The sequence below is a fragment of the Mytilus californianus genome, unplaced genomic scaffold, assembly GCF_021869535.1.
Source record: "Mytilus californianus isolate M0D057914Y unplaced genomic scaffold, xbMytCali1.0.p SCAF_11, whole genome shotgun sequence".
In the NCBI taxonomy this organism is placed as follows: Eukaryota; Metazoa; Mollusca; class Bivalvia; order Mytilida; family Mytilidae; genus Mytilus; species Mytilus californianus.
In genome coordinates, this window is record NW_026262593.1 from 73210215 (window position 1) to 73225703 (window position 15489).

The following is a 15489-nucleotide window of genomic DNA, read 5'->3' on the forward strand; positions in this document are numbered from 1 at the left end:
TAGTCTTTTATTTTGCTTTTTTTTTTTTTTTTTTTATTATTGAGGATTTGAAATAAAAAATGAAATAGTTAGTAAAACTATGTCTACACGTACAAAACTTTGTGATAATTGTTCGGTCGTATGTAAGAAGTCGCGTGGACTTCACTGATAAATTGACGCGGATGGACATGAACATGTTATGTTGCTGCTTTGATACCTGACGTCATTGCCTAATAATTTCTGGTTTGATGTCCTGTCATGATCTAAAAAAAGCAAGTCCGATCAAATGAAAAATGTACAAATTGCCCATAAAGTAGGATCTTAGTGAAAAAAAGCTGTAGCAGAGAGACATTTTTTTGTCCAGCTTGTGAAAAATGTTGTTGGAATCATTTAACTTCCATAGTAAGTTACTAATATTATAAGTAATAACGGTCTGTGGCGGTCTTCATACTCGCAAACCATATCCACACCCTCAAGTATGTCACTGATTTCGCCTATTATAAAGATCAGTTTTGAAACTAAACAATAAAAAGTATTATTTACCAGATAAATTCTTCTGTCGTCTTCTCTTTCTCAGTAGACGCCAACAATCATTGATAATACATATATTTCAAACGTTGTAAATTCAACAGTACTCAAATATTAGCGGTGTCAACGGTAAACCGGTTTAGGACCGATACTCGAGTACCAAAACCGTTAACTGGTTGACCAGACCTTATTAAGATTTGATTTGATTTGATATATAAGAGAGGTGAAAGATACCAAAGGGGAATACATATGTATTGAAATCATGAATAACAATGTTAAATCTTTAAATGATCCTCGAAAGTGTTTCTTTGTTGCATGTTTGTACATTTTCCAATCGATTTGGTAATATACTTTATTTGTGGAAAAGTCATCGATCATAGTCTCAGGATATCTTACCTTATTAATCATGCTTATGGCGTTCATAAGTAGCGCATAAAAGTATCAATCCATGACACAGAATCAGTACATGCACAGCAAAAAACACAAAATAAAAGAAACACCGCTTGTATTGTTGTTATTCTTCTCAAAGTTATAGTCTAGATTAAACTCAAAATATTATAAAAACTTAAATTACTCTACAAAAGACAATTTTATCAAATTTGAGGCCTGTTTGTTTTGAATTCAAGAACAGTTATCAAGAATTTCTAAAGTTCATTAGGATCAGCAATACAAGATATATTGTCTATTAATCGATTCAAACTACTTATATCCTCTAGACATATTGATAGACTCAAACTTACGTCATTATATATAGTACTATGTTACATAAGAATAACTTGGATAAAAAAAATTCCTACTTAATGTTGTTCCGTTTTGAATTTAACTCTACTTGAATCATTGTTTTTGATATTTTGTCTAATTGGTGCAGTATTGAAAAAAGCAGTATTCATATGGTTAGTTATAAGGATATCTTTTAAAATCTGCACTTTTTTTTTTTGATAATGAAGAAGCTTTCTATGATATTTGGTTTTGTTTTACTTCTACACATGTAAAACATTGGAAATATATTAATATACAAATTCATATTACAAAATATATGTTATGTATACGAACCATGCTTACAACAACTAAACATTTTATTATAAAATATAATTTTATTGAAATCACATATCTGTTTACATTTATTATATATTTATGTTCTCCTATGTATATGCAATTCATAAAAAAAACTGTATAACCTAGATGTTCAAGTCATTTTTGTAATAATAAGTTGACAATGAAACCATATGATTGACGTTAGGATTAGCGACAAAAAAGGAATGTAGAATTAATTTCACTAAGGCAGCAACCCCAAAACGAAAGAGTAAGTTCGTTAAGGCCCTAGAATGGCACTTATCTGTAGCTGAAATTCAAATTAAGATTTCATTACCAATAGCACAATGAATCTAAGCTAAAAATAATGACCAGATAGAAACTATGTATATTTGTTAAATATTTACGTACAGGCGTTCTTTTCACAAATAGCTCAATTTTTTGTTACCACGAAAACTCAATGAAAACAAATAACATTTCCATTGGTTTTTTTTTAACAATAAAAATAGAGTGCATGATTCGACAAAACAAATCTTTAAACATTTAACGTATCTGACTTGATAAGTCTGTCTAAGTCTGCGCTGTTTGTTTCCGATGCAAACATTTTGTTGAAATTGAGTCGACTTTGTAAAATGTCATCAAATTTGGTTGTAAATTTTAACGCTTCATCAGAAAAGTTGTAAAAAATAGTTCTATTTCACTTTCTTACGTGTCTATTCAACCAATTCAAACATTATTTAACTTGAAACAATGGGCTCAATATTCGGGGCTTAAAATGACTGTTACAGAACTTACTCCTTTGGTGAATTTTTTTTTAAATGGATTAGGGAGGTTGCCGTTTATGCTAGTCCACTAAATTTCATGTGAAAAAAATAAATTAAATATAGTCGTATGATCTTATTAATTTCTAAGTTGGGTTTTTCTTAACTGAGAACACAGCATGAGAAAGTAACATGTCAAAAGGATCATATCACGTCCGGAATGTTATATTCGAGGCAATAGTCCTTTGTCGATGTTCAAGCAAATTTCCTAATTCCACCAAGGAGAGACTTACTAAGAAAAATAAAAATTATTTGCCATAATTTGTTTATCAACGTTTATAGCATTACAATTTATTTTACGTAAAATTATTGTATCTAGTCATTTTTCTTTTTACGAGTTTCTTTGTCACATCTCTTCCAAAGCTGTTTTGTTGCAATATTTTTAGGTTTTTACAAAAAAAACGATATGCAGTTTTTAAAAATTAAAAAAATAATATTTTAGAAATATTTTTATACAGTCATTCTGACATCCTAATAGGCAACCTCAAACACTTGGCAAGTGCTAGTTAATGACGTCTAAATTTAGTTAATTCAATTAATTTCAATATGTATTATCATTAAACATTACAACTAGGTTTGTTAAAAAATTTCAAATAAATTTAATAAAATTAAATTAAATTAAATCAACATCTACATGTAAATGAAAGGTCTGATTTTAACTGGTCATACTGGAGAGCCTTGATGCTGCACTTGTTCGATTAAACTCATCATTTATAGCAGCTGCTTGGAAAGCACGCCTTGCAATGTCTGTCTGTCCTAATAACTGATAACCTATTCCACAGAGAATAAGTTCATTCAGGGATATATGATAAAAAACTATAGTATCAGCTTCTGAACGTATCCTTTGATCCTGTTCAAGTCGTTGCAATGACAGTCTACATGATGGAATGTCATGTAGATGGTAGTAACATAGGAAGTTAAGAAAATGTGCAAAATATAACGGATGAAAAACATTGGGGATTCTTGCAACATCTGGTTGTAGTTCTTTTGGAATTATTGAAGAATTCTTTTTAAAGATGAAAAGATGAATTTTTAATGCTTTTATTATTGTATGAAGTTTTTCTTTTTTCATAAGATTCAGCACGTGTTTTTGATTATGATTAAATGTCTTTTCACTTCCGAAAAATCTAGTATAAATTTTCTCGTCTGTGAATTTCGGCAATGTGTATGCTGTCACAGTTAATGAGGCTGTGTAATTTTTATGAACATAGAAGAAAGAAGCTAATTTCAGCCATCCTGATACTGCATCCGAATGTAAACCGATAGCTAAATGACTAAGATCTTGTTTGTACCTGAAGTAATGATGTTTGTTTCCTGAGCTATTTGAGTATTGTATTTCTTCTGGAACAAGCATACATGCTTCTGATATTTGTAAAGCGAATAAAACTCGAGATGTACCAGTTCAGGAACTATGTAGAAAATTATACAACAGTCTAAAAACTCGATCAGCTCTTAACATTATACGAGTAGTATGAAATTTTGGCACAATTTGTTGTAATAATCTGCTGTTTCTGCTGACTAAGGATTCGGTGGATTCGTTAGACTGGTTTTGATAATCTTGTAATGTCTCAGAGGATGCAAAACAATTAATTCCTTGTTCATAAAAATTCGTTAATATTGTGATAATTTTTTCTTTGTTATTAGTATTAAACCTTAATAAGAACAAGTTATCGTCTGGAATAAAATAATGTGACACTATCGAGTATCTTACACAGTAGAGCAGTCTTTTAAGACATGCCATAAAACATGGTATGATATTATCTGGTCTCCATACATAGGGATCTGTTTCTTCTGATATCCAAAACATCAGTGTTTTTATGAAATATGAACACAGTAAACCTTTCAAATCCTTATGTTTTTCTACTAGTTCCTTCAGCAAGATTTTTAACATAGCATAACATAATAATTGTGTATGGCTGAAAGAAAATATTAAAATTTTTTCCGCTACAGAAAATGAAATTCGCCATTCAATGTTTTCATTTATAGACCCTTTGCATCCAACTGGAACAAATAACACACCACATGATATTATTTTGGCAATAAGTTCAGGTGAAGGCCATGCTGTACGAGGTCTTCTTACCCATGGCTTTGCTTGACATATCCATTTGTCGCATTTAAGACACCATGCAACATCATATTCATCGTTTTCAGTTGATATGCACGGACCATGAACTTTTGTTGGCATATTAACGAAATTGTAATATGACATACACAATTGTTTATATTTTTTATTTGAAAACACATATTGCAGGTGATTCAATTCTACCGCATTTAAAAGTCCCCCGGAAGCCTTAAAATCTAGTTTCCGATTCTGATGATGAGTAACAAGATATAATTGTGTAAAACATGGTTGTGTCTGATCAGTATTCATAATGAATGGTAAGCTTTGGCCTTCAAGAACAACTTCTGTTTCTGATTCATACACTTTAAAGTAACTGTCTATAAACATGACATCTATATCACTTCCTTTCAAATCGAGTCCTTCACCTTTACTACCACTAGTTATGGTGTTCTGTTTTTGTCTGATGTCATTAATAATCAAATCCAACCTCCTTATTCTCACAACCTCCTCAGATCCCATCTTTTGGTAAAGATAATTGTAAAATTTAAGAGACTCGTGTTTCTCTATGGTCATACCCTCCATTTTCAGCATACCAATCTACAGCATAAAATTTAATTATTAATCCATTTCGATCTTAGCATGCTTGCAAACGTTTAGGAAAGAAAACTGCCATCAATACAGCGAGTCAATACATTCGAAATCTCTTTTTTGAAACCATTGTGAGCTTGCAATTGAAAAACAACAAAGATTCTTGATATTTATGTTATTCAAAGAAGAAATCTAAACTTCCTTTATACGGATGACATGAACGTGAGATCGGATCTACATATCTCACGTGCAGAATCAGTAGTCTTATGACTTTCAAGATTTATTCTTAGGATGTATGCTCATTGCTGATCAGGTTGGGCAAATCATGCCTTATAGAGCTTTTTATTGTACTTTTTTTTTTATCTCTACTGGAGAGTAGCACACAAGATGAAAGGAAGAATTATAATTAAAAACAAATATCTTTAGAAAATTTATAAAAGTAAAACAACGACACCTCGAAGAATATCTATAGTTTTTGTAGATATCTACCTCCTTAATCTTCATCAATAGGATAGCAAAAAGTACATAAAAAACATACGATACAAATCAGTACATGAAAATTATTTAACTTATATTAACAATAAAATAAAATTGCAAACAATGAATAATATAAATAAGAAGATGTGGTATGAGTGCCATTGAGACAAACCTCCATCCTAGTCACAATGTATAAAAAGTTAACAATTATAGATTAAAAAAAACGGCATTCAACACGGAATAGTCCACATCCGTGGTAAAAATAACATTGTTTCTTGATATGGATATTTTCAACTGTAATTCACCATGTTAACCGCTAGATTCTTGAAAATTTTCCTTTGAAAATTCTCAGATGATTTATATTGTAATAAGATATAGCATAATTGACAATGACACAGCTTCCCACCAGAGACCAAATAACGTATAGCAATTATGGGCCAAGGCTCGGTTTCAACAATGAACAATTCACATACCGCTTAGCATGCTATATATAGTTAGTACCCTTCAAAGCAATTTCGAGTTTCTTTTTGGAGTATATTTTACACTGGATATTGCTCTGAAACATGGCAAATAGTTAAATCACAAAACTACTGAACTCCAAGGAAAATTCAAAACGGAAAGTTCCTAATCAAATGGCAAAATCAAAAGCACAAACACATCAAACGAATGGACAACAACTGTCATAAACCTGACTTGGTACAGGCATTTTCTTATGTAGAAAATGGTGTATTGAACCTGGTTTTATAGCGCTAACCCTCTCACGTGTATGGCAATTTATTTTGAAACATTAAACTGGACAACTGACCTGTAAAAAGTTAAGTATATAAATGACAGATGTGAACCACGTGATAATCAACTATTTAGTATGCCATTTTTTTATTCTCAAAATGATCTTGTGGATATTCAGTAATGTATGAATAAATGTATTAGGTTTTTTTGTCTATTCATCAATTGTTTGCCAATGATCGCCGTCTTTTATTTGTAGCACCCCTTTATTCTCACGTATTTAGTTCCTACAAGCCCATTTTTGTTTCTTAATTATTGTTGTGAATTATTTTCTATTCTGTAAACATTATTGACACATTCAATAATTTCACTTGTGTCACCTAATATTAAGATGTCAGTTCATAGCTGATCATGAATCAACGCAACTCGAGGAATTATAATTCGTCAGTCGAAATGTGTGTTGCTAATGTCTTTATTCCTGGAGCAAGTGACCTAGCAATGACATTTATTCGACATCGTTTCGTTGAAAGTTCCTAAATATGTGAACAGTAATATTGTTTTGAACGAGACGTTTATCTATGCAATGCGCCTTTCGCCAAGATTTTAATTGTTTTACTTTTAAAAAATGTGTGGGCTGACATTGTCACGTTAAACCAATATCAACCAATCTTTGTCATATAAACTAAAACTGACCACAATAATCATTCGGTTGTTAAGTTTAGTAAATAATGATGCTTTGAACCAACCTTCTGAATTCTTAGTTACTGAAAGTATATTCAATGTTTTTTACCAGCTGAAAAGACGTCACTCTGCCCTTTTTAATGAGAGAAAAACAAAAATCTTCATCAAGCATCCCTTGTCCTGGTGATACAACAGAATGTTGCAGCTTATCTTACATGTTTAATTGTGCTGCTTAAAACCGTTTGTCTTTCAAAATTCATTCCTTTGATTTATGATAAAAAAATGTTCTGATCTCGCTCGTTGCATCCATCAGGTTCATGAGTACATTACTAGTATATAGCTGGTGCATCCAACATTTAGTTCTCCCTCTAATAAATTTGAATCCTTTTTACTTTTGGTAAGCCTTTATTGTTTGAAATGGGGTATTAACAAAAGAATGTCCTGATTTCTAACTGGTTTTTATTCTGTCTGCTGAAGAAATATTCAAGAATCAAAAATGTCTTTCGAAAATTTGTAAAAGTAAAGCAAACAACACCACAAATTTAGCTTAAAATTAATTTAAACTTCTTACTTTAGAGTTTTTCTTTACACTGATTGTCTTATTTTATTTTTTTATAATGTTTCCATTGTCATCGATCTTAGGAGATTTTGTCTTTTACAATTGTACACTGGTTCAATGTTTTGAAAATAAATCACTCATTTATATAGTGACTGTGAAATAAGGACATTTTACGACAACGGAAAATTTAGACGACAAATTTAGAATTGAAACTAAGAATATAGAATTCAATTTCGTGAAAGGCATAAAACAAACAAGTGTAAAGAAGGAAAAGAAAAGAGAAACGCTTAAAAAACCTAAAAATTCTACATTTTTGAAGATTTAAAAGAAATATTTCCTTACGTTCATTTCGCTTTAATTTCCTATTCGTGACTACGCAAAATTGATATGAATATTTCATACAATATTTCACTAGTATGCCAATCTAATATTACTTAAAATCATCCTTTTTCAAAATTCTCAGATGATTGAATAGAGTGCAAACCCTACAAATAAATTCTAAGTTTCAGTTTTCATTTTTTTTTTTTGGGTGGGTCAGTATTGACTTAAGATATGATTGTTCTTCTGAAGTACGATCGTTTTATTTCAAATATAATGCTGGACAAGACAAATGACATATGAATAGTAATTAAGGGATAGGAGTGACAAAAAATATTTTTGTTCAAACTGAAACTGAATATTACACAGTACGAAAGATGAATAACACTTCATGAGAAGATGTACTGAATGCAAGAATTTTTCCAAGAATATTTCAGATCTTGGCCTCTTTTTTAGTTCAATTTGTTCATGGGCGTGTGTGAGATTTTGTTATCATTTGGGGTCCGTCGTCTGTCATCATTTAATTCTTAAAACTATCTTCTCATTTTCAACGACAGAACTGAACGAACCAAACTAGGTCACAATCATTCTTGAGGTATATAAAATTCAACAAACTATTTTCAGAGAAACAATATATTTTGTATCCGACTAATATCAAATGGTTTTGTCAATTGAAGGTTGTCCTTCTAGATTGAATTGGTCACCCCTGTAGATAGAAGCAAAGTAGTTTCTTGATGTCAAATTCTCGTAAATCGATTAGAAAGAGACAACTCTTGAATCCCTTGAACACAAAAGGGAGCTAGACCGAGTGTGTCGACAGGGTAAACATCTCCTGCTATATGTTCAGTACTCGCCATGTAAATTCACATTAAGTCAAACTGTCAAAATTGGGAATAGGACAAAGTCGGTAAAATTACAGATCAGACGACTATACTGATATCGGATACATAATATTACATATTCTGTAAATATAACTTGTAGCACAAAGGCTGTTTAAAAAAAGCTTCAATATTTGTTAGGTTTGTTTGTAATCATATGTAGATGATCATACTCAACCGCTTAATTCTAATCCACCATTTTCTGCGTAAGGAAATGCATGTACAAGTCAGGGATATGACAGTTGTTTTCCATTCGTTTGATGTGTTTGATTTTTCGATTTTTGCCATTTGATTAGGAACTTTTCGTTTTGAATTTACATTGGAGTTCGGTCATTTTGTTATTTTACTTTATAGAATAGATTTTTTCGACTTAACCATTTTTTACTCAGTAATGTATAGTTGCCATTGTAATACATATTTTACTCCAGAATATCGAATTAAGTTTACAGTGAAACGTTTCAGATAGAGGAGGAGTATTGAGCGCTAACAAACATGTTTAATCCCACCATATTCAAAAGCTTTGAACCTGAAAACTAGTGGTTTTTATTTGTTGCTATTTTTTTTTCTCATTTTATTATATAACTTTAATGACTTGAATATATCTAACTTCGAACAAATCTATGAAAATGTGTACTCTATCTAATAGTTAGATATAAGAAGATGAGGTGTGAGTGCCAATAACACAACTCTCCAACCAAGTCACAATTTGTTAAAGTAAATTATAAGTAAAAGTACGTCCTTCAATACGGAGCCTGTTAACATATCAAAACGGATGCGTAATGTCCTTAAACTTACTAGACCTTATCAGTTTAACTTGTATAGCAAGTTATCATTTGTAAAGTGGTATTTTCAAAAGAATGTCATGATCTTAAGATATGCTTCTAGTATATGTGGCTGGCTGTACATTACTTTTGTAAATAACCCGATTGACATGATCTGGTTTAAAAGTGACCATTGCTTATATTGATAAAGGTGGGCGAAACAGCACTAACAGACATCTTATTGTTGTTTTTTTAAATGTTGACGCATTCAAGATATAAACAAAAAATTTGATAAGAAATATCTTTCGAACATTTGAACTTTGGGTCCTCAATGCTCTTCATCTTCCGACTTTTTTTTGGCCTTTTTAACTTTTTTTATTTGAGTCTTCTGTAGACGAAACGAGTGTCTGCCGTACACAATGTCAATCTTGGTATCCAGGACTAATAAATGGTTAACTTGAAATGTGTTAAAACTGATTACGTTTATGTGTTTCTTGATCAAGGCTCTCTCTCTCTCTCTCTCTCTCTCTCTCTCTCTCTCTCTCTCTCTCTCCTGCAGTGCAAGATGTAAATATTTTAAACAAAATTTTAAAGGTAAACAGTAGAATTACTTGAAATTAATTAAAACGCCTTACCTTTAAGTATTTTCTTTACATCGTATTAAATTTATTATTTGTCATTGTCTTATTGGTTTTTTTGGTTTTTGTTTTCTGCTTCCATTATCATTGAACTCCCTACACCTTTTCTGTATAATTGTAAAGTTGATATAATGTTTGAAAATAAATCACTGATCTATATAGTCACTTTGAATCAAAGAAATTTTACAAAAATGGAAAATCTAAATGACGAATTATAAACGGAGACTATTAATATCGAATTGAATGAAGTGAAAAGAGCTACACTGAAGAAGGAAATTAAAAAAAAAGGTGTATTGATAAAAAAATATTTCCTTATGTATAGAGATTTTTAATTACATTATAAACGGAGACTATTAATATCGAATTGAATGAAGTGAAAAGAGCTACACTGAAGAAGGAAATTAAAAAAAAAGGTGTATTGATAAAAAAATATTTCCTTATGTATAGAGATTTTTAATTACATTAAAGTGACTATGCATGTTTTCTTGAAAAAAAAATACCCATTGTACTTGATATGAGTACATTACACTTTTAAATAACAAAATAACCATTCCTTAAAATCTTCCTTGTCAAAGTTCTCAGATAATTGACTATAGCGCACACCCTGCAAAGAAACATTTCTTTTTTGGGGTTAAGATTTTATTACACTAGATATTTGTATGCTAATTTGTTTAACTTAAGATATCATACAGGACAACTGACCTATATGTGAGAGTCTCGATGTAGTTTACAGAATAGAGATAATTGGCGAACAAATAATTACCTCCGTAAAAAAGCTTAAAAATAAAAAAATACATATTAATGGCGTGCTCAAATATAAAGTAAGATAACAAAAATACTGAACTCATAGATGGAAAGTCCTTTAGTTAATGAGAAAATTAAAAGCTCATTCTTGACTTGGTACAGGTATTTAAATATGAGGAATAATTGTGTGAAAATCAATAAAGTAAACAAAAATACTTATTACTATAATAAATGATTAACAAAATGAGGAATTTTCTTACGCTTTCTGTACATAAATTTAAAAAATGATCACAGTAAGAAGTGTCAAAATGGCGGTAAAAGCTTATCTACCACCTGTCCGGTATATAATATCATAATTGTGCAATGATAATCATGTAAAGTTCATGTAATAACATAAAAACTAATGCTCAAAGGAAAACACAAACATGAGAATTTCAAAAAAAACGTATTTTCTAAGTTAACTATAGAAATGGCATAAACATTAAAACATTCATCAGAATTGATGACCCCTCCCACTTATCCAGACACTCAGAAAGGTTCATTTTTAAATGTTTAAACTAAACACATTACGAAACAACACAAAATCTGAAAATTAAAGATATAATAGCCTTTTTATAATCTTTATGGCCTATTATTATTTTATCTCATATCCCGAAGTAATAAATATATTGTCAATAAGTTTTTATTGTATAGTACAGCTTATATATCTCAAGTCAATACTGTGTACCTACTGCCCTCTTATCTCATGCTAGGCCAAAAGTTGATTTGGGTATAAACATATGGTCATCTGGAGTTCTCTCGTCCGACTGTTGAACCCCTTTATAAAGTTTGGCGACTGTTTGCCTCTGTATGATCTACAAATGCGCACACACGTCATGCTAAAATTGAGGACCTGAAGTACAGTTGCCTTATGGTTTTATTTCAGTGGCATTCTAATTTGCAACCATTTATGCCGGCAAACACGCTTTGCATAACCAACCTGTTCTATTGATTTTAAAATTGTTTTTGTCCTCAATATGAATGAAATATTTTGCAACTCGACGTTTAACGAACAATGATCAATCAATTTTATTGTACATACAAAACTTTAACAAATGAACAAACGGAAACAGGAGAAAAAAAATCAACATCCACATCCACACGAAATGCCTTGCAAAAATATATGGCACTTCTTCCTTATACTATTGAACCAAACTTAATGGTATTCAATTTAATTAAACCTTAGGTGGTCCAGATAATAGGCTAATACTAATATTTTGGGCTACCAACTAACAATCAAAGCTGTTTAACATATCAAGAACACGAATGGTTTTTTCATTTTGAAATCCTTTATACTTCCAGAAAATCGGGTAGGAAAAAGAGGGGCGAAAGGTACAAGAGGTTTTTCAATTTCATAAGTCGAAAATAAACTGACAACGCCATGGCTGAAAAAGAAAAGGACCAACAGACAAACAATAGTAAACAAAACACAACATAGAAAACTTAAAACTGAGTAACACGAACCTCACCAAAAACTGGGTGTAATCCCTGGTGCTCTAGAAAAATAATGTTTAACAAAGTAAAATACAAAAAATACCAAACTCCGAGGAAAATTCAAAACAGAAAGTACTCTATCAAATAGCAAAATCGAATGCTATAACACATCAAACGAATCGCAGGTACTGTCATATTCCTGATTGGTACAGTTATTTCCTTATGTAGAAAATGATGGATTAAACCTGGTTTTAAATCTAACGAATCCTATTTCTTGCATGACAGTCGCATAAAATTATGTTATTTTGACAACAATGTGTGAGCATAACAAACATAGATAATATACATAAGGCCCGAGAACACAGTTATTTCGTAGTGCATTTCTTTTAGACAATAAATTCAAATTAAAAAAATCGCACCTGCTCTATCTCAAAAAGATTTTTACAGTGTAGTGTTCTACTATTGATACAAATAATATCAAAATTATAGAAACTTCTACCAGCTCTAACTCAAAATATTGACAATTCTGTGTTAAGGGGGGCTAAAATTCAGTTTGACAGCTTCAGACATTCTAATTTTTGACCTTTTTTAACTGGACCAAATCACTACTTAACATAAAGATTCAGCACCCAAATTTTTTTAACATGTAATTTCATCCCCTTACTTAATATTTCATGCATAAAATATCAAGAAATAAATTGGGAAAGTGTATCAAAAAAAAATGCAAGTTATACACTGTTCACACTAGGGACTATATTTGTAGACAACGAAAACCAAAGGACGATAACTGTGTCCTTGGACCTAATAGGATAGAAAGACTTGACCAATTTTAATAAAACTTTGCATGACCTAAGCTTAGGCAATTATAAGATAGTTGGCTAAGTTTCATGGCCATAGGATATATATTATAGAAACTAGGGCCATTTTAATATTGAAATTTGGTGGTTTATTTTTGACGTTTAAATCAAATATTTTCAACTGTCAAGATTTTGGCCTAAAAAATTTAAATATTGCAAAAATTTGCTTTTAAAATACTCTTGAATTTAATATAATAAGTATTAAAAGCAACGGAACACTCATTTGATTTATCAGATTTATTACAGTTATTCAAAAGTCAAATTTATATGAGTCTGTGCCTGAAAATAGAGATTTTTGAATTAAGGGAAGCCTTACATAAACATGCATTTTTTTCAACCAATTTGAAGTTTTTGAAGTTTTTTAACCATACATTATTCTTCCATATATATTAAATGTACTTTAAATGTAAAGAAAAGTTACAAAAAGCATACCACATGAGTATAAAATGGTCTTAGGCCATGTAAGACTGAGAATTATTTAGAGTCGATTTAGGCCGTAGCCCATATTTACATATAAAAATGCACACAGAGGCTATAAGAAATTGAAATTTGTTACTTTTTGCTCATTTCTATGCTAAGATGTCATGATACAAGAAGTCTAATTGCAAAAGGACTCTTGAATTCAACTTTTTTTTGCAGACAGTATGGTCTGATGACCAGTTTTTCACTTTTCAATGGAAAACTTGCATGTAGTTTTAGTCTCATTTGGCATATATTTGAACCACTTACTATCCTAAAGAAGAAAATTATGATAGCATATGAAATGAATAGGGTGTACTGATCATTGTAAAGTGTTTTTTTTTACAGATTTAGTGAAATATTTGTGATGGACTACAGATTTTATGTACAAAGCTCTTCACATTTCACATACATCAAACAGGCCGTTTAACCAGGGACATAAATACAAATATTCTGCACATTTTTTCTGTGATAATCTACTTTTCTCTAGATTCCGAGTTCACAAATGGTTAATTAAATTTGATTTAAGCATAGAAACACAAATATCAGGAACATAAAAAGCTGTCAGATAGAAAGTCAGCATGGCTCTTAGGCATAAAATGGAAACTGCTTTAAAATGCCTATTTTAGCCGTATAATGCCAAAATGGGACATTTTAACAGAATTTCTGTCAAACAAAGATGTAAATCCTTTACTTTTATTGAGTTTGACAAATTGAAACCAGCAAACCATTCAGGAAAGTTGCCAAAGTACAGAATCTACATTTACGGAATTCATCTCTTAGGCCCGAGAACACAGTTATTTCGTAGTGCATTTCTTTTAGACAATAAATTCAAATTAAAAAAATCGCACCTGCTCTATCTCAAAAAGATTTTTACAGTGTAGTGTTCTACTATTGATACAAATAATATCAAAATTATAGAAACTTCTACCAGCTCTAACTCAAAATATTGACAATTCTGTGTTAAGGGGGGCTAAAATTCAGTTTGACAGCTTCAGACATTCTAATTTTTGACCTTTTTTAACTGGACCAAATCACTACTTAACATAAAGATTCAGCACCCAAATTTTTTTAACATGTAATTTCATCCCCTTACTTAATATTTCATGCATAAAATATCAAGAAATAAATTGGGAAAGTGTATCAAAAAAAAATGCAAGTTATACACTGTTCACACTAGGGACTATATTTGTAGACAACGAAAACCAAAGGACGATAACTGTGTCCTTGGACCATAATAGGTAAAATTACCGAAAATTTGGGTACAGCAGTCAAGTTCTGTCTTCTTTAATGTTTTACCACAAAATGTACTTACCCTTTAACTCGTCATGGAGGTTGATGTCCCTTAAAAGGGAAAATTATAACCATAAGTCCAAAAACTGAAAATACCATAACGTCAAAATGACGAAAAGACAAACAAAAATCCATAAAAGACTACATAAACATCTTAACGGTAAGCAACAAATATTATGATTGCGTCTGTAAAACTATTCTCTAACTTACCCATTGGGAATATTGATTCAATAGTCTCCATGTTGGCAGCAACTGTCTATAAAGCTTTCTGACATTTTAACGTAATGGGAGCATGTGTTTCATTCCCACAATATCACCAGTAAAACCACATTCTTTTCCGAACAAAAGTATCTTTATTAATTTAAGCATACTCCAAATAAAACGCGCATTTAATATCTGAAAATAAAGAAAAAATCGTTTAAATTACACATACATCCAATACGTTTCTTATGTAAACCATGATTATACACACTTTCGCGTATACATTTTAAATGTTAAAACAACATGAACAATTAACATTTGAATGAGCTTATTGGAGTATAATACTCTAAATTTAAAGATAAAATTCTTAATTATTTTTATATAATAATGACTAATCCATCATCAAATTGTCAA

General features: G+C 30.7%; 1 protein-coding gene across 2 annotated transcripts in view; it reads right to left on the reverse strand.

Moving 5' to 3' along the window:
• The window catches only part of LOC127720671 (uncharacterized), a 241483-nt gene that overhangs the window by 113304 nt on the left and 112690 nt on the right, over positions 1-15489 (reverse strand). The window contains exon 4 of one of the 2 annotated variants that reach the window (XM_052227388.1): positions 3014-4199. The exons of the other annotated variant lie outside the window; for it this stretch is intronic. Coding sequence (XP_052083348.1) covers positions 3763-4199 — 437 coding nt within the window. The 3' untranslated portion in view covers positions 3014-3762. Of the gene's footprint in view, positions 1-3013; positions 4200-15489 lie in introns of those variants that run through there. 2 annotated transcript variants of the gene reach the window in all.